The 20123-nt window shown below is 43.7% G+C and overlaps 1 protein-coding gene across 7 annotated transcripts in view; it reads left to right on the top strand.

Moving 5' to 3' along the window:
• The window catches only part of EXOC2 (exocyst complex component 2), a 298803-nt gene extending 279415 nt beyond the window's left edge, over positions 1–19388 (top strand). For all 7 annotated transcript variants that reach the window (XM_053243824.1, XM_053243825.1, XM_053243828.1 and 4 more), the window contains 4 exons: positions 4102–4224; positions 11980–12041; positions 14479–14538; positions 18630–19388. In XM_053243824.1, the coding sequence (XP_053099799.1) occupies positions 4102–4224; positions 11980–12041; positions 14479–14538; positions 18630–18723 (339 nt within the window). In that variant the 3' untranslated portion in view covers positions 18724–19388. The remainder of the gene's footprint in view (positions 1–4101; positions 4225–11979; positions 12042–14478; positions 14539–18629) is intronic.
• The last annotated feature ends 735 nt before the right edge of the window (positions 19389–20123 follow it).

Here is a 20123-nt window from a genome sequence, read left to right on the forward strand (position 1 = left end):
GCCTGCGGCCGTATCTTCCTCAGACGTTCTGGGCATGCGCTCCACGCATGCCCAGAACAGCTGAGGAAGACACGGGCGCAGAGACATGGGCACACACACAGGCTCTTTATTATAGAGGATATATCGGTGTGTGTTATATGATCCCTTCGGGTTGTCCCAGAAACCAGTCTGGCTGTTGCATTCTGTACCAATTGTAGTTTCTGGACTACATACAAAGGCAGCCCCACACAGAGTGCATTACAAAAATCAAGCCTGGAGGTTACCAGCATATGCACCACTGTTTTAAGGTCATTTGCCTCCAGAAATGGACATAGCTTACGTATCAGCCAAAGCTGAAAAAAAGTACTCCTGGCCCTGAGAAACCAGAAAGAGTTTTGGATCCAGGAGTACTCACAAGCTACATACCTGATCATTCAGCAGGAGAGTAACCACATCCAGAACAGGCACATCTAAACCATCTCTCAGGTCCCGATTCCCCCCATTCAGTACCTCTGTCCAGGGGCAGAGCCACTATTGGGTGAACGGGTTCAAAGAACCCAGGCCGTGCCCAATCAAGGGCCACGAGTGCGGCCCCAGACTCGCCCCCTGCGTCTGATATCAGGCACGTGGTTGTAATTTCCGTCCCAAATGGGGCCGCGTGACCCCGTTTGGAGCCTAAATCGGCCCGCACTGCATTGGCAGCGTGGCTGGAGCGATTCTCCCTGTCTTAAGGGCAGGGAGAGCAGCTCTTGGTCCCACTGCCAACGTAGCGGGGCCGATTGATCTCCCTCCCAAACGGGGCCGCGTGGCCCTGTTTAGATCGGCCCGCGCTACATTGGCAGCATGGCCAGAATGGCTCCTTAAAGGCAGGGAGAATTGTTCTGGCCCATGCTGATCAAAGCAACACAGGCCAATGTCCTTTCCAAACGGGGCCACACGGCCCCGTTTGGAAGGGAGACCACATCCCCATGTCTGACGTCAGACACGGGGGCATGGCTATCCAGGCGTGTCTGACATCAGACATGGGGGGCGGGGCCAGGGGATGCCCCCAGCCTGGCTCCACTCCTGCCTCTGTCTTATTTGGATTCAACTTCAGTTTTTTATCTAAAGTTGATAACAAACTGGTGAAGCATGTCTCCAGCCCCTAAAGAGTGCTCATGTTCAGGGTTCCAGCCAGGAAGCTTGAAGTGAAATTTAGGCCTTGGAGGTGAATAGATAGGGTACTAGCACCATTATGCCCTGCTTGTAACCTTTCAGAGGCATTTCTGATCACTGACAGACAAAATGCTGGATGAGATAGACCTTTGGTCTAATCCAGCAAGCCAGTTACAATGTTTTCTAGGGATGTGCAGACCATTCCGCGCTTGGAACGTTCCACCTCAAAATGTGTTTTTGTGTGTTCCAAGCTTGGAACAGAATGCCCTTCAAATGAAGGGCCTGTTCCAAGTTCACAATGGAATGACCCCATTCTGAAAAATTGTGAGTGCCATTTTGGACTCCAATATGGTGCTCTTCTGGTCTCTGCGCACACACAGCAGTCATCTGCATGGTCAGCACCACCACACAAATGGCTGCCATGCATGTGCAGAGGCCAGAAGAGCTCCATTTGGAGCCCAGAATGGCACTCAGAATGTTCCTACTTGGAACAGGGTCAGAACAACTGGCTCACCCGGTTCCGATGGAACATTCCGGGCATTTGCATTCCATTCCAAGACGGGAACAGAATGCAAATGTCATTCCGCACACATCCCTAATGTTTTCATATTCCAAGTAGTAATGGTTCTAAATCTTGGAATGGGAGAGGCATGAAAGCAGTAAAAAGGTTCTTCATCCCAACCCAATACAAATCATGCCCAGATGCTTTTGAGGTTAGGCCCCATACATAATAGAGAAATGGCTTGACCTGCTGCAATCCTGTTGAAATATAGACAATTTAAAAAAACAAACTCCTCATGCTATTGCTACTACTCCCTTCCCTTACCTGGTGGCGGCAAGGAAATTCTCAGGAACTCTAGGCATTTTGCTAATAATAGAAGTTATAATTATAAATAATGTACATTTCCCATGGCTGGTGCTCTTGGCACTGCCATAACTTCTCATTTTTGCAAGATAGGTTCTCCTGGCAGAGACAATTACCACAGAAAAATAGTTTGAACATAGATACCACAGAACAACCAGTCCTGATACTGTAGGATATTACATAGAATATGAAATAGCACAGGATTGGGGAAATTATTTCCCATAACTTTCCAATTTTACTAAGCATGTATTGTGCACAGCTTTTAAAAAGAAGATTGAGAAAAGCATTTTTTCCATTTGTCATACGCACTACCAATCAATCTCTTTATTTCGGTCAGCGACCAGCATGAGGTTAAAACAAATGTAAATGAGAAGACAATCAAACTTCTATTGCAAACAATAACACCAAATAAATTTTTAAAAGTCCTCCTCAGCATAAATCAAGGGACTGAAAATACTACTAAAATAATTGGAGATAAAGGAGGCAGCAGTATTTCCTACTTATGAGGCTATTACACACAAATCAAAACTCAACCAGTTGCCTTCTCGACTCCTAAATCTGAGAGGGGTTAAACAATTCAGGAGCTCTGGAAAATATTGTCATTAGATTTACAGCTGATATACAGGTGATACCAGTACCTGCGTGCCCACCTGCAGCTAGCCACATTATGGCTACAAGTTGCTCTGGCCTTAAATCCATCACCTATTTTCCCATTATTAAGTTCTTCCATAAACGGAGGGCTGCACTGCAAAATTTAGCTACCTGTCTGGTGGCGCAGGAATTACTTCCTTCCAACAGCCTGTCAGTCATCTGAGGAGAATCAAGACCTGGGCATTTAGCTATCAAATGAGATCCCGGCGTAGGTCTCTATAGAACAAACATTCCAATAGCACATGGGTGACTGTTTCCACTTGACCATCACCACATGGGCAGAGCCTCTCCCCATAGGAAATCCCTCTATATCGACCCTCTAAGAGGGCTGAAGGCAGGGCATTGCATCTTGCCAGGGTAAAAACTCTTCTAAGTGGGGGCACTTCCAAGACAGTGAGGTAGGATGCTGGGGCCAAACTATATCTGACTGATTCCTGGCTCTGAAAGTCAGGTACCCTTGCTATATCTGTTTGTCTCTCAGTATCCTCAATTCTCTGTTTGATGAGCTTCCTAGCTGTCTCCAAACTTTGTGTAAGCAGGGCAGACTGATCGAGGCAGCGCACTACCAAACTTGGACTTGGAAACAGTTTTCTTGCTGGCAGGATTAAGAACTGCTTCTATAGCCGTTTCTAACCCTGCTAGTAGTTCAGTTCTACAGGACAAGGTACACTGAGATGGGGAAACAGGCAGATCACTGGGTGGAATGATTGCCCAGTCATTCATCTGAACCCATTGGTTCAAGGGGAGGAGAGGGCAGGAGTATGTGCCTGAGGAGCAGAGGAAGAAGTGGTTCTGTGAAACAGGTATTACTTGTAACAATGCCCCCCTTTTATTCCTAAAATGTGTATCTCCACATATTGCACACATCATGGACTGAGGCTGTTGTTAAAGGGAGGAAAGGCATGTTATAATCAGAAAGTATCTTTGGAGGTCAGTTATGGTCTGCAAGATTAAATATTAAACAAGAAGTAAAAGTCTGAATTCTGGCAATCTCTTTGGAAAACTTAAAATTCATGGAGCAGACTCCTAATGGCACAGCGGGGAAATGCTTAACTAACAAGCAGAAGCTTGCCAGTTCGAATCCCCGCTGGTACTATATCGGGCAGCAGCGATATAGGAAGATGCTGAAAGGCATCATCTCACACTGCGCAAGAGAAGGCAATAGTAAACCCTTCCTGTATTCTATCAAAAGAAAATCACAGGACTCTGTGGGCGCCAAGAATCAAAATCAACTTGACAGCACACTTTACCTTTGCCTTAAGCACCATTGAAATAAATGAGAGAAGTTAGTTATGACCAACTTATAGTAAGACTGATTAATTGCAATGGAACTTTATGTCCAATATAACCCTGCTGGAGTATTGTATTGTATTGTATTGTATTGTATTGTATTGTATTGTATTGTATTGTATTGTATTGTATTTGTCATTATTTTAATTTGAAATCTGCAGGTATTCACTGTTTCAAAAGAACTTGTGCCCAGAGTATTATCAAGGATTGTTGAAGCAGTTGCTGAAGAACTCAGCAGGCTGATGCAGTGTGTTTCATCCTTCAGCAGAAATGGCTCTTTGCAGGTAACTGAGTTCTAGAAATGCAGCTGCTAAATAAGTGTCTATGCTACAGACTTAATGTGACTTGAAAGTCATTCCTTCACCCAGGAAACCCTAATAACTGTAATTCTGTGAAGGAGACTAGTGATCTCTAGTATAACTTTCAGCACCCTTATCAAACAACAATCCCCCCCATTTCTTTTATTATAACAAATTACAAAGAAAAAAAGATATCACAAAGTAGGCATTTCACACTGTAAAGTGCATAAAGATATAAATAGAAACTGGCACTAACAAAGAAGATCCATGTGCATTTTGTATGATTTAGTGTAAATTCCTCACTTTATACTTATTTCAAAACAAAGTTTGTCAAAGTTGAATATTAAACAATTTATATCAATTTTACAATGTACAAAGGACATGTGATGTGTTTCTAGATGAATAGGCTTTCTTCTGCCAGTATCATATGAATGAATATCAATTTCTTACGAATGAGTTACCAATCAACAATATCAAGGATACTTTGAGTGAAGTGATGCCAGTTAAACTGCTATAAAACAAATACAAGTTTGTGGAATAGACAGGCCTACTGCCAGAAGTCTGCAAAAGGCATATTGATGCTGAAGTTGTCACACAGAAGGAGAGATGATCCATGTGAACCATCCATGTGTCTAGCACCCACAAAGAGCTGTAAATTTGGACCCACTTATAATGTGAAAAATTAATATGTATGTTATGACTGCCTAGGAGTTTGAAATTTTTTTCTTTGTCTAAATATTTATGTCCAGGGAAAACAGTTTAAGTTCCAGTTGTTTTCTATTTCATGCCACATGTCTGTCAATTTTAGAACAAGATTTATCTTTTTAAATCCAGATGCTCATAAAATTTATTGTATTTATTGAGTATATTTGTATACCACTCCAAACTCATGTCTCTGGGCAGTTTGCAACAAACATAAAACAAATTAAAACAGAAATTAGAGCATTAAAACTGTTTAAAACCACAATTCTAGTTTAAAAGCTTGGGAGAATAAATGCGTCTTGAAAACCTTTTTTTAAACTGTCAGAGTTGGGAGTCTCGTATTTCAGTAGAGAGCATATTCCAAAGCCTCAGGGAGGCAACAGAGAAGGCCCACCCCTGAGTGACCACCAGACGAACTAGTGGCAACTGCAGATAGACCTCTCTGGATTATCTTAGTGGGCCCATAACGAAGAAGACATTCTCTTAAATAACCTGGGCCTAAGCTGTTCAGGTCTTTCTAGGTTATAACCAGCCCTTTGTATTTTGCCCCAAAACATATGTAGTTATAAATGTAGTGTAGTTATTTTAATATAGAAGTAATGTGGTCTCTTCAAGGTGACGAGATCAACTTGGCTTCCATGTTTTGCACAAATTGCAGATCTTTGACGTGATCCCAGTGTATTCACACCACTGGGATATGCACCTGCTCAGGAGACCAATCAGGAAGGTTCTAAAAGCTTTGCACAGCACTCCAGACTCTGCCCACGTTGCGCATGTGTTGATTAACATAGGCGGTTGGAGCATCGCTCTCCTAGTACAGACGCCTCGGAAGGTTCTTCTGCTTGGCTGGGGTTTGACGCCTTAACCACTCGGATAAATGAGAGAAAGTTCTTTATATGTTTTCTAATATTGCTAGCTCTTCTTCTTGGACTGTTTACATGACAGACAAGAAGAAAAATACCTTTAAGAGGTGTGGGAAATGTGACACAGTTTTCCCCTCGTCTGATCAACACTCGCTGTGTCTTCTATGTTTGGGAGAAGAACATAATACCAAAACCTGTAAAATCTGTCAGGAGTTTTCCAACAGACTCGGAAAATCAGACTTTTGAGGTTAAAGGATGGTCTTTACAATTTCGCACTAAAATCTCTGTTAATGTTGTTGACGGTCGCCCCAGTGTCGAAATCAGTCGATTCTTCGGTGTCTAAGAGTGCGACCCCTTCTACCAAGTCCTCAAGTAAGGTTAAGGTAAAGCTGACATCAACTCCGAGCCCGAAACTTGATTGCTCTTCGACACCGATTCAGGTCTTGAAAGAAGGAGCATCAAAGCCCTCTTCTCCAACTTCGGAAGAGGTGAAATTGGGAAAAACTAAGATGTAATTGAAATGTGGAGCGTCTTCCTCCACAGCTAGGATATCCACTTCACATAAAAAAGCAAAACTGGACTTGGCTTCGAAACACCTGATGTTGGAGCAACCCTCAACGTCTCAACAATCAACATTAGACATGGCGTCGGGATGCTTGGTGCTGGAGAACTGAACGACATCGAGGCAGTCAGAGTTGGTGAAGTCTCTGAAGAAAAATCCGTTGACTTCATCGAAACCAAAAGAATTACCAATACCAAACAAGTCAGTGTCGGGAAATTTATTTATAAATGTGGTTCTCACTCAGATCCCTCCAACTACAGACCAATTAGTCTTCTGTCGATAGTGGGTTCTATTCTATTCTAAGAAGGATGGAGGCATTTGTCCGATCCTAGACCTCCGAACACTCAACACATTTGTACAGACCACCAAGTTTCTCATGTTCTCCATTGCGGGCATGATTCAACTTCTGGTGGGAGACAGATGGTTTGTTGCCATCGATTTGAAGGATGCTTACTTTCATGTACAGATCCGTCCAAAAGACAGAAAGTACCTGCATTTCACAGTCAGCCCACTAGCCTACCAATACAAAGTCCTGCCCTTTTGGGCTCTCAACCTCCCCAAGGGTGTTTAGCAAGGTGATAGCTGTGGTGAATCTCCGTCGCCTTGGTCTAGAGCTATACCCATACTTGGACGACTGGCTTTTGACAGCCCAGTCCAGGGACAGACTGGAGCAGGATCTGAATACTCTTCTGCTCACCCTTGACGGTTTGTGCATCAGCGTGAACTACAAGAAGTCCACAGTGATCCCCACATGAACTATTCTGTTTTTAGGGGCATTGTTGGGTCCAGCCAACAAAAAAGTTTTCCTTCCAGAAGACAGGATACTGAAGTTACTGCACCACATGAGCCTGGTTCTCTTGGCCCCTACGAGGACCGTGTGTCAGATACAAATGTTGATGGGCCTGATGGCCCCCATACCGCTGCGGTAGGTCATGTGAAACTACACATGTGCCCTCTACAATTCTGGTTTTTGAGGACCTTCTATCTCCTTTACGGGTCTCCAAGACAACTATTGTGGATACCGCAAATGGTCCAAAATTCCCTCTGGTGGTGGTCCCTTTGAGAAAACCTAAGCGTAGGCATCCCCTTTCAGCCTTGCTTCCCTCACATGATTGTGACTTCAGACACCTCCAAGGAAGGCTGGGGAGTTCACTGCCTGGCTTACAGGGTAAATGGGTCATGGACAATCACCCAGAAACACCTTCATATAAACGTGCTGGAGTTGCTAGCCTGTTTACTTGGCTTGAAGGCCTTCCGGCCTATATTACAGGGCAAAGTAGTGCAACTTGTGATGGACAACACTACTGCCATCGCTTATGTGAACAATCAAGGAGGACTATTTCACTCCCACTGTGCAGTTTGGCACTGAAGCTCTGGGACTGGTGTATTCAACATGAAATTCACCCTGTGGCAATCCACATCAAAGGGGTCGAAAATGTGAAAGCAGAGTCGCACCTTCCATTACTTGGACACTCACAAATGTAGCGTATCCATGATCTACCTGCTGCCAATATTCCACAAATGGGGGTTTCCGCAAGTGGACTTATTTGCATTGGAGGAGAATGCAAGATGTGATCTGTTCTGTACAAGTGCGGGCATAGGCACCAGCTCCATGGGAGATGCCTTTCTCATTCCATGGAACGAAACCCTGTATTATATATTTCCTCCCCTCAATCCCAAGGGTCTTCAGCAGGATTATCCATCAAAAAGCAGACTGCATTCAGATTACTTTGGATTGGCCACGTCAGGCGTGGAATACTACTGTCTTGAAACTGTCCAAGGGCAGATACCAGACCTTACCTGCTGCAACGGACCTGCTGTCCATGCACCATGACCGGGTGTTACATCAAGATGCTGAAATTTACCTCATGGAGGATCAAGTCCCTGAACCCAGCTACTAGAAGAGCTCCTCTTTAATGAGAAGAAGCCTTCTACATGGAAGACGTATGCTGCCAAGTAGAAATGCTTCATGTCGTATGCAGCAACCCACTCTTTTTCGCCCTTGAGGGCTACCATATTTCAGATATTGCAATATCTCTCCAGCCTAAAACTGGCTGGCCTTTCTAACCCATCTATTAGGATCCACCTTGCTGCTATCCCTAGCTGTCATGCAGGGGTGGATGACTCTGCTGTTTTCTCCCATCCCCTCTCTAAGAAATTTCTTAAGGGCCTGGAGAACATGTACTCTCATACAAGGACTCCGGCATCGAAATGATTGCTATCTTTGGTTCTGACAGGTCTCATAAACCCCCTGTTTGAACCCATGGCTATTGTTCCTCTGTGAATCTTGTCCATTAAAACAGCTTTTCTCATAGCTATCAGCACGGCTGAGAGAGTCGGTGAGTTTTGTGCCCTAAGGTCTGATTCCCCTTATGTCAAGTTTCATAAAGACAAGGTAGTCATGTGTATGTACATGTTTTTTATTCCAAAAGTAAACACAAGTTTCCACATTAATCAAGATGTGATTCTGTCGGCTTTTTCTCGCAACCCACAGTCTGATTTAGAACGCTCTCTGCACACATTGGATGTCCACCGAGCCTTTGCTTTCTATCTGGACAGGACTCGTTCTTTTCATAAAGATAATAGACTTTTCGTTTCCTATAGAAAGGACAAAGGCATGCGAATCACTCACCAGCATTTGTCCCATTGGATTTTCCAAGCCATAGTTGGGGCATACAAGTCTCAAGGCAAAATCCCACCTAAGTGTGTTAAAACCCACTCTACCAGAGCGGTGTCATCTTCAGCCGCCAATCTGTCAGGAGTCTCCATGACTGAGATTCAGAGAGCTTCGACTTGGTCTTTGGACCATCCCTTCATCAAACATTACACGTTGGACCTCCGGTCCTCTAAGGATGCCTGATTTGGGTGGGGTTTCTTGAGGCAAGTTCTATCCTAGCAGTACATGAGGTAAGTTTAAGAAACCCTCCTCCTGTAGGAGCTTGCTAATTGCCCAGTGGTGTGAATACACTTGGATCACATCCAGGATAAATAGGTTGCCTACCTGTAACTGATTATCCTTGAGTGATCCTAGGTAGTCACACATCCCATCCTGCCTCCCCTCTTTCTTGGGGGTCGTGCTCTGGGCAATGACTATGTTTACTTACCTGTTCCCTGTGTTTCTCCAGTTCCACTTATGATGGTCACTGCCGTCCACCGGTCATCCAGGAACTGAGGAGAGCAACGCTCCAACTGCTTATGTTGACAGACACACGTGCACCGTGGGTGGAGTCTGGAGCTCCGTGCGCAGCTTTTAGAATTTTCCGCATTGGTCTCCTGTGCAGGTGCGTATCCCAGTGGTGTGAATACATAGGATCACTCAAGGATCATCAGTTACAGGTAAGCAACCTGCTTTTTCTGGACTACAAATAAAAGCAACCCCATATAGAGCGCATTGCAGAAATCAAGTCTGGAGGTTACCAGCATATTACTAGTACTGTGTTCTAAGGTCATTTATCTGAAGGAATGGATGCAGCTGGCGTATCAGCCAAAGCTGATAGAAAATACTTCTGGTCACTGCCTCAACCTGAGACACCAGAGAGAAATGGATTCCTTTAGTAAGCACTCAGCTTCCTCTCTTCTATTAAATTCTAAAGAAAGCAGGGATTTTAAAATGTTTTGTTTTTTTTAAATAATGTTTCACATATTATAGAGAAAATAATGAAGCAAGCCTTCCACTGTGTACTCGGATAATTTGCCTCATTGACTCCAATGCAATTACTTTAGAGCAGGCCTGCTCAGCTTCAGCCCTCCAGCAGATGTTGGCCTACATCTCCCATAATCCCTGGCTATTGGCTACTGTGGCTAGTGATTATGGGAGTTGTAGTCCAAAACCAGCCGGGGGGCCTAAATTGAGCAGGCCTGCTTTAGAGTATATAGTTTAGAGTGGAGTGCAGTATTCGTTAAGAACAGCCAAGGATACAATACATGTTTTCTGTTTAACAAAAAAGAAAATAGTGTATAATATATAGGGGTAGGCAACCTTGGCTTGCAGCTGAGGATGATGGGAACTGTAGTTCAGCAACAGCTGGAGAGCCAAGGTTGCCTGTCCCTGGTATAATGATATGTCACTTGGTCAAGTTATACAACTAAAACATATTAGACATGGAAATGTCAAATACTATTTAATACTATATATGAAATGTAGTATTTAACAGTTAAAAGGACCAATGGAAAGACATCGAACTGAAATATCACTCCATGCTACAATCATAACGGGGTGGGTGGGTGGATGAAATGATTGTGTTTTTTGTATTGGAGTAGTTGTCACTTATGTGCAGTGAATCCTGGATACAAACCACCATGTACTGAGCTCTTCAGCCCCAAAAGGCTATTCTCAATTTCCACAGCACAACCTACCGACCAGCTCTTTCTTTCTGCGATTAACCCAGCCTTTTTTCCATTCATCAAAAAAGTAGTATTGAAAAGTGGTGAGTTAACCATAGGAAAAAAGAGCTGACCAGCAGGTGGCGCTATAGAAATTGCAGGTGATCTCTGCTGGCTGTGTGCCCTGTGTGAGAGATTGTGCCAGAAGAGACAATCGTGAGATCCACACATTGCGAGAGTGTGTGGATACTGAATGGGCTCTTGCCTTTTAATTGATGCAAACTCTGTTCAAAGTGCTGTTTATTGCCATCTGGAAGAGCCCTACAACTGTCAGCCTGGAACAACAGGCTAATTGTGTAGCAAACTCCCTTGGAGAGGACATCTGACATCACTGATACTTTCCCAGAACAGCAGTATTCCACCATCCAGAAGCAGCTATTTTATGATTCAGCATTTGTTAGGCTTATGACCACTATGAAGTGGTTCTGGAGAAATATAACTTATATATTTCCTAATCTCATTGCAGTTCCCCTTTCGGAATTCATAACAAACAACTCTGAGGGTAATGCAAGTTTTTATTGGGCTGAGTATACTACTCATAGTAGTATGTTGCCCATTCTATCTACAGTTCAAAATTTTAAAGCAGCACTCATCAGAGAAAACATGCCAAAAGAACAAAATTTAGGTTTCAAAAATGAAATCAATCACAGTCTGAGTTGAAATGGGTGTCTGCAAACATTGGTGCAGTACCTAGATAAACCGCCGAAGATCAGTCACCTGAAAACAGCAAATGTAAAACCACTATTTTTTTTCCATAAGGAAGAAGAAAAAAACCCTATTACTGTTGCCGCTGTTCAACAGCTCAAAAAGAACAACATTCTTATTGACAGATTTTTTTACCCCTTGCACTTCCTTCCTCTTTGTTTAAGTTATATATTAAGAAGCCAGATCCTCTCCATTAAAGAAAAATATTAAATGTAAGCCATTTTCAGACCATTTCTTTTACAGGGCAGAAATCTACTTTGGCAGCGTTTTCCTAATATTCAGATTGGGTTTAATTACTTCCTGAACGTCCCAAATCTATAGTCAGTCTTGGGGAGAGGGAGAGAGAGAGAGATGTCTCCAGCACAGGAGACAAATGTTCAGAAGGGAAGCTTTCTTACTTATCAGCTGCTGCTGTATGAGGAGCAGCTATATTTTGCTTGTGTGTATATAGACTCTGTGCCTTATAAAATCAGATAGTGAAGCTATAAATATATCTGTGTTATGTTTTAACCTTCCTGCCCTCAGGCCAGGCTTGAAATTTGTGCACTGAGAGACGCCTTGGCCGTATTCCTCACACCTGAAAGCAAGTAAGTAGAAAAGCCTTGCAGAGTCAGTCAGCAATTAAAATGTTTGAAAAAAGTAAAGAAAGCCAACATCATATTCTCACCCAGTGGACAGGAGAGTAGTCTGGCAACTGGGGAATGCTCTTCTCTTGGGTAGCAGAAAGGCTTCTTGCAACGATTCCATCATCCTGAAGGCAAGGCTTTCACCTGTCCTGATCAGCCCTGTCTCACTCAGCAGAATGCAGCATTCTTAGGAGGTCCCGGTAAAGGGGCTCTCAGTCAGTTTGAGTTAGTGGATTTCATTCCAGACCTACACTCATACACACCTCCCTTTCATTCAGCAGTCCTGAACTGCATATAAAATCTATTATAGGTGCACATGGCAAGCCCCCAGCACATCTAAGAAAGAGGCACTAATACATAGTAAGGCAGCATTTAAGACAGACTGCCGCAGAGCAAGAGACCCACTTCTCTCTCTAGCCTTGTTTCAGTCCTCTGCCTTCTGATGGGAAAAACTAGGAAGGGACCCATCTCTTTCCACCTTCTTCTATTTTATTGGTTAGTTTCCTCCAGCCCTTCCCACCTCTAGTTTCATACACTTTTCCTCCATCATGGTTCTCTTACTATGAGGTACAGTCTTCCTAAGAAGGCTCAGGCAGATTGCTAGGGAATTCAGCATCACTGTCAGCACAAGTCTCATAAATATAAATTCGCGAGAGTTTGTGAGCAGTTGCCAGATAGCCCTGGGTACAGCAAGAAAATGGCAGCGGCAGCTGGCCGGCTGGTGGGGGAAAGAATGGTGGCAAATGGCTGCTGCCGCCGCCGCTGCCACCACCACCAGCCAGAGCAAGTGGCCAGCTGGCGAGAAAACTACGGTGGCAGAGAGGGTGGCACACTCCCTCTCCAGCCTGCCTGCCAGCCAAAAGGAAAGATAGCCTAGCCTGCTGGGCGGAAGAAGGCGGCCGGCAGGCAGTGGAGAGGGTGGCGCACACAAGAAGGCAGTTGGCGGGCGGGTGGCAGAGAGGATGACGCACTCCCTCTCCAGCCCACCTGCCGGCCAAAATGAAAGGTGGCCCAGCCTGCCGGGAAAAGCAGCAAGGAGGAGAAGCAGCAGCCAGGCTGAGTGGCCACCAGGGAGAAATGGGGCAGGGGGCGAACGAAATTTGGTGGGGGGAGGATGAAATGGGGCTGGGAGGAATGATATGGGGCTGGTGGGAAGAGACAGGGAGAACTAGGGGCGCAGATGATCTGCGCCAGGTCAGCTAGCTTTAAGTATATTAACTTCCCCCTGCTCTACAAACATCTAGATTAAAAAATATTTAGCATTAGCTCAAGTCAGAGGCAGTCCACAATATGGCACCGTTAGGCTCTCTTTTCTACATATTAATTGAGAAACAGTGACAAGAGAGGCCTTTTATTCACTTTGTTCTGACCAGTCTTTTCCTTTTGGGTGCAACTGTTATCAGCGCCATAATATGATCTTCAGTGTTCTTTCTCTGAAAGTGCTCCATTTAATATTTAAAAAATCTGTCATTTTACTGAAGAATAACTGTGCAAGCCAGCACCTTGCAAAGTAGTGACTTTCTTATATTTAGTAGGGGGGAAGCAACTATTCCTGTTCAACCCAGCATAGCATCCTTCCCAGTGGTTGTGCTGTTGTCTCCTTTGTGGGTTTTTAAATTTATTTTTAAAGACTGGGAGTCCCTTTCAGAAAGGGGGCCATCATATCATTGCTTTTGTTGTGTAAACTGTGTTGACAGCTCTCTTTTTTGTTGAAAAGAGATAAATATTCTGAATAAGAATGATCAAAAAAGCAGATGAGATTGAAAAAGTATTCTACTAAAGTTTTTGTGTCCTCTTTGTGAAGCAGAACCCAGTTCTTGTTGTTGTTGTACTTATGGACTTGCACATACACACATTGAATACCAGCCACAAAGCACTGCTGAAAGCTGTTGAATTGAAACATATTACAAAAGTTAATATGTTCAATGTCAATTTTACAGAATATATGACTTGTGCCAAGAGACAGGCAGGAGTGTGACCCTGTTGATTATTCTGGACCTCATCAGCTTTTGATAGCATCAACCATGGTATCCTGCTGGGTCATCTCTCTGGGTTGGAACTTTGGACTTGGATCCAAAGTACCAATGCATGACTAGTTCTGCCCACCCAAGGAAGATTTGATTTGTACTCCTTCGAAACCTCTTGTAAAACTGAGGAAACTTGAAAACTGGTTGTGATATGGCATGGGAATCTGCCTCTTGAAAAAAAGTCAAATATTCTGCTGGGCATATCCAAGTCATTGGACATGCATAAGTAGCTCTTTTAATCCATCTGTATGAATTTACATAAACTAAATAATTTGGGGAGGGGGAGGAGTCTGCATTTAAACGTAGGGAGGTTGGGAATAAGTGAATTTTTGAAAATGCTGGATAAATTAAGAATATTTTTAATGTTGCAGCTCAAGCTTTAAGCAGGCCTTGGAAGCCTTGCCTCAGTTGTCAAGCGGTGGAGATAAAAAGTAAGTGAACAACATAGTGGTTCTAGGGGAATAATATTTGTGTCATTTAATAGTCTTGATTCAAAACATGGTAACCCTGTTGCTGCTGATGAATACTATTCTTTCAGCATTTTCCAGCCTACGTATATGTGTTATGCTCCTTATCCTTACATGAACTCTGAAGAGTAAGTTAGACTAAATGCTACCAACTTGCATAACATAAGGAGTTTCAAGGGTGATCAGGGATTTAAACCTGGGCTTCTCGCGTCCAAACGCAACATTCTGACCACTGCATTGCACTGGCACTCCAGCCCTTATCTGCTTATTTGTGTCTAATGTATGCAGGGAGGGAAGTTTCCCTTTTGAAGTTGGAGTTCAGTGAACTTAAATTTCCAGATGTGACTTTGGCCTTGGGTTGCTTCCAAGCAGTCTCAGCACTGAACTTCAAGCAGCAATTGGAATACAAAAAACACAGTTCAGTTTTCTCCACAATACAGCTCGGAGGCTGAAGTAGTTCAGGGCTGCATTCATTGCTGCTGCTGATTTGCCCAGCTAAGCTGCGACTGTAACTGCAAGCTTGCTGCACACTTCATTACAGTATTTCAAATAATGAATTCAAATTTATTGAATGATTTAGACCTCTTCATGTTGCCAATGACATATTTTATTTAATATTGACTTATTAAATATTGACTGTGTGTGGTTGCTGACTGCTGTAGTAGTATTCATTCTTGGAGGGTGTTATTGAGGAAGTAGATACTGACATGTTTATGTCTTTACTTGCTGGCCCTGGCAAAGATTATACAGCTGTGGGATTTACAGCAGCTATTAAATACTACATTTTTTCAAGAGGAAATTGGTGGCGGTTGCCTAAAGACTAACTCAACATTTTTAAAAAAATATGATGTGGTTTCTTCTCTTCTCTTCCCTGGAGTGTTGAGGGTTCTACTTTTCTCTGCCTCTTAATACCTCTCTCTCTCTCTCTCTCTCTCTCTCTCTCTCCCCCACTTTTAACCAAATAACAAAAACATACTTTAAAATTGCACCATCTAAAGGGTCATCTTCTGTTTTGGTTTTGTCGGATGCATTATCTACAAATCTGAGAATGTTTTTTGTAATGAGGAAATTAAGGAGATTTAAAAGGATGAATCTTTGATTTAACCAGTGAGTAAAATAATACAATTAAAGGAAAACAGGTACAGAACTAGAACTTGAAAGGCAGAGGTTCAGTTTTTGTGCCACACAGTTTGTATGAATCAGCTGTTACCCGAGGTTCTTCAATATACTCTTTTGTTGAACTGAATTTCCTCACTGCTGAAACAGACACACACCATTATACTAAAAAGTCTGCAATCCTTCTTATACTAGAAAGTCATGCAATTAGATGGGAGTATGCACAGTTTCACTGTGCTAAGGGTCAGGGGTGCCATTTAGGCAAGGTAGGGAGGTGCAATCACCTCATATTTATCTATTTATTTATTTATTTATTCAATTTTTATACCGCCTTTCCGAAAAGGCTCAGGGCAGTTTACAATTAAAACAGAAACCATTAATACCAACAACAATTAAAACCGAAATATAAATAGAAATATATTCATAGGAACCTAGGGAGCTGCTTTATATTGAGTCAGACTACTGGCCCATCTAGCTCGATATTGTCTACACTGGAGATGCCAGAGGTTGAACCTGGAACCTTCTGCCTACAGAGAAGATGCTCTACCACTAAGCTATAGCTCCATCCCCAAACAAAGGCATACCTTTTCCTTCCCCTCCCCCCCATGGAGATATTCAGACATGGCTTCATGCTTCAGAGTATCCAAAGAGCAAATCTTCAGAGTAGATTCACAGCTGTTTAATTCAGGTGATTAGATGGACCGTTCATATTGAGTCAGTTCTTTTCAGCATCTCCTGTGGATCTTTTTCCTGTGTGTGTTCCCATAGCTTGCTCCGGGTTTTTTCTCCAACCAGTCACATCCCAGAGGAGGAGGCGAGAGACCTTCTTTTTGGTACTTAGTTTGACAGCTAGTTGCGGAAGACCAGCAAGACAAGTTGCCAAGCAGTCAGATCAAACAGAACGCTTAACCCGAACCTGCCGAATCTAACCCAAATATTTGCTGATTTTTATAATGAACTTCACTTACATCAGACCTGTAGTCTCTATTGTTAAGTTCCAACAGCATCTGCATAAGTAAAGCCTGTGTTCCTATGGTGACCAGGTTTCAGTAAGTCGAAGCCAGAGACTCATATATGAATTAAAAGTAGCAATCTGGAGTAGCAGCGCTGGCAAGGCTTGTGTTTAACTCAGGAATTTCTCCCTTCAGCTCTAGACTCCCTCCACAGAACTTCACCAATCTGCCACAACCCCTCCCCCACCAGTGCTCGCAATTGCAAATCACTCAGAGCAGACCATACCCAACACAGCTGTCAAACTCCTCTTCATTTAGCCTTACAAAAGTGTGAGGGGTTTGGGGGGGGGGCGGGAAGCTGAATGACTGGCAGTAGCCCCTTCACACATCACGGGAGAAGCAGCGGGGCATACCAGAAAGCTCGGGTGTTTTTTTTGTTTGTCTGTTTTTTAAAGCTGCCGCCAAGAGGGGATTTTTTTACCCCTGGACATAATTTGGGCCAAGCTAGAATGCGTAGCAGTCATCTGGAGAAAAGCAGAATCGGGTGTGTACTGGTCCCTGATAGCTCACAGGAACTTCAGGGTAAATCCAGCTGATATGTGGACTCACACCTTCCATTCTGGAGGGGATGCGAGCTAAAAGCCATGTGTGTAAATGTCCCATAAGTTAATAGCAGCACCTTTTGTTGCATTGACCTGAAAGCAAGTCTGGGCCTCCCACATGTCAGGCTCTTGTCTGCCACTGAACCACCAGTGCGATGAAAAACACCTCCCTCACGTTTCAGATTCAGACCATATAAGAGTATTGTCCAGGAGAACATCTGCCTATATATATAATTCTCTTAAATGTACCCATCGCTAATCCCATGTGTGGCAGCTCTCGTAAGAGTTCGCAAGCAGCTGCCCGGATAGCGACTGGCACAGCCGGGAGTGAAGAAAATGGCAACGGTAGCTGGGCCACTGGGTGGGGGGGAGACGGTGGTGGGCGAGCGGAGAAGAAAACAGTGGGCAGCCAGCTGGTGGGGAAGCAGCCGGCAGGCAGCAGCAAACAAGACGCCTGCCTGCTGGCCCAAAGGAAGCATGGACTGCACTGGGGCCAGATGTGAAGAGCGGGCGGGTGGCAGAGAGAGCAGCGCAGCCTCCCTCTCTGGCCCATCTCCCAGCCAAAAGGAAGGCACCGGGGCCGAAATGTGAAGCGCAGAGAGGGCGGCTGTGCACCAGGTCAGCCCATACTTGACAACAGCTGAGCAGGTGGTGGAGCAGCCACCAGCCAAATGGCAGGCCAGCGAGTGGGTGGGTGGTTGGGGGGCCCAAAAGGGGGAGTGGAAATGGGGGTGTGGTGAAGCAGGAGAACTAGAGGCGTAGATGTTCTTCACCCAGTTCAGCTGTTTCTATTGTGAAATAACCACAATCGTTAATCTTATGGAGAGGAGAGCTAGTCTTCTGGTAGCAAGCATGACTTGTCCCCATAGCTAAGCAGGGTCTGCCCTGGTTGCATCTGAATGGGAGACTAGAAGTGTGAGCACTGCAAGATATTCCCCTCGGGGATGAAGCCACTCTGGGAAGAGCAGAAGGTTTCAAGTTCCCCCCCTGGCTTCTCCAAGATAGGGCTGAGAGAGATTCCTGCCTGCAACCTTGGAGAAGCCACTGCCAGTCTGTGAAGACAATACTGAGCTAGATAGACCGATGGTCTGACTCAGTATATGGCAGTTTCCTATGTTCCTAATCTACACTAGTGGTTTTTTTTGTGATTTTGTGTTGAATCCAAGACCAGGTAAATCTTCCCTGCCCCCAATGGAAACTGTATGATATCTCTAGTATGCATCTGTAGTACCTCCACATTGACTGTCTCTTATGGTGCATAACAAAATCCATTTCCACTCCTATCATATCCTCCCTTTTGCAAAAGGTTTGCTGGTTCTTTGCATGCCCAAAATGTAGACTCTGCAAATCAGCCAAGAACTGAAACCATTCTCCTTTTTAACAGGTTGCTAGAAGAACTGCTAAACACATTCAAGAGTAGCATGCAGTTGCAGCTCACCTGCTTTCAAGCTGCTGCTTCCACAGTGGTGAAGACATAAGGCAACTATGCAATGTAGTCATTTCTGGAAGAGACCATGTAAACGCCATCATTCTTGATATTTGTATTCGCAACACTCATTGTATTTTATTGCTGTTTATCTCACTGACAACAGCTGTGTTACTCCATTTGTATGAGATGTTTATTTCCTATATAAGTAGTCAGAATTCAGTCTAGTTTATTTCTCAGCCTGTAGTCCATGTTGCTGAAAGATTCATTGCCATAATATGTTCTTTGTGTCTGTAAGGTTATATGCTGAAGCCAAGGTTCTTATTTAGGAGCATGCCATTAATGTATGCAAAAATAAAAAAGTCTTGTGGTAATTTTCCACAGCATATATGTAATTGCTTGGTAAACTGGTGGTATGTCTGTAATGGTGGCAAGGAGATTTTCCCCATTCTCCTGTTTCCCTATATTTCTGACAAAAATGTGATAACTTTTCCCTCACAATACAAATGGTTCACTTCCCAAATGGTGCAGGAATGCCATGGCCATCTGTGATCACCCATAAACCTGAATAACAGATCTACAGCTACCATTTGCCAGCTAACTTCCATGTAATGATTTCTCACAGCAAGCCTCTGCATCAGTCGATGAACATATTAGCATTTTGCACGAGTCAGTTGGCAAAAGCTCTGTCTAATTAAAATCGGTTTGTACTCATAATTTAAGATGTGTCAGTTATATAGGGAGTAGAACAACTCTTCTTCTTTGACTACTACAACTACTGGTACTACTACTACTACTACTACTACTACTACTACTACTATTTGTATACTGCTTTTCAACAAAAGTTCTCAAAGCACTTTACATAGGAAAAATAAATAAGATGGAGCTTGGGTTCCAGCATCAAGCCAGAAAGTATCCAAAGATGCAGCTTCGATAGACTAATTAATGGAAGTCACACTCCAAGCCTACTGAACATGAAGTGACCTTCATGTCTTTGCCTACCTTACAGAAGTTCATTAGATAAGTTCATTGCCATTGTCTTCAAACATCCTGGCCTGGCCTAAGGCTTCACAGAGGCCATTTGAGCATGCTTGGTGGCCATTTTGTTTTCGGTGGCCATTTTAAAAAAAATTTAATTTTAGAAAATGGCGCCCCCCTTCAAGTGGCGCCGAGGGCACTTGCCCTGCCTTCCCCATCCTAGATACGCCCCTGTGTAAACACTAGTTTAAAAACAAAAAGCATGATATATTTAAAAAATAGTTTTCTCTTTGTCATTTCATTTCCAAAGATTTTCTTTCTAAAAGTTTGTAATAGTTAATGCCTCCACCAAAGTTTAAATGTAGAAGGGGAAGCATTTGAAAAAATGATGCAAGTAGGGGAGGGTTTGGGGATCAAAAGGTACAGTGTTTCAAGATGCAAGCCAGCATTGTCCAAATGTGGTCCAGTGGTGAC

Source organism: Hemicordylus capensis, chromosome 4, assembly GCF_027244095.1.
Source record: "Hemicordylus capensis ecotype Gifberg chromosome 4, rHemCap1.1.pri, whole genome shotgun sequence".
In the NCBI taxonomy this organism is placed as follows: domain Eukaryota; kingdom Metazoa; phylum Chordata; class Lepidosauria; order Squamata; family Cordylidae; genus Hemicordylus; species Hemicordylus capensis.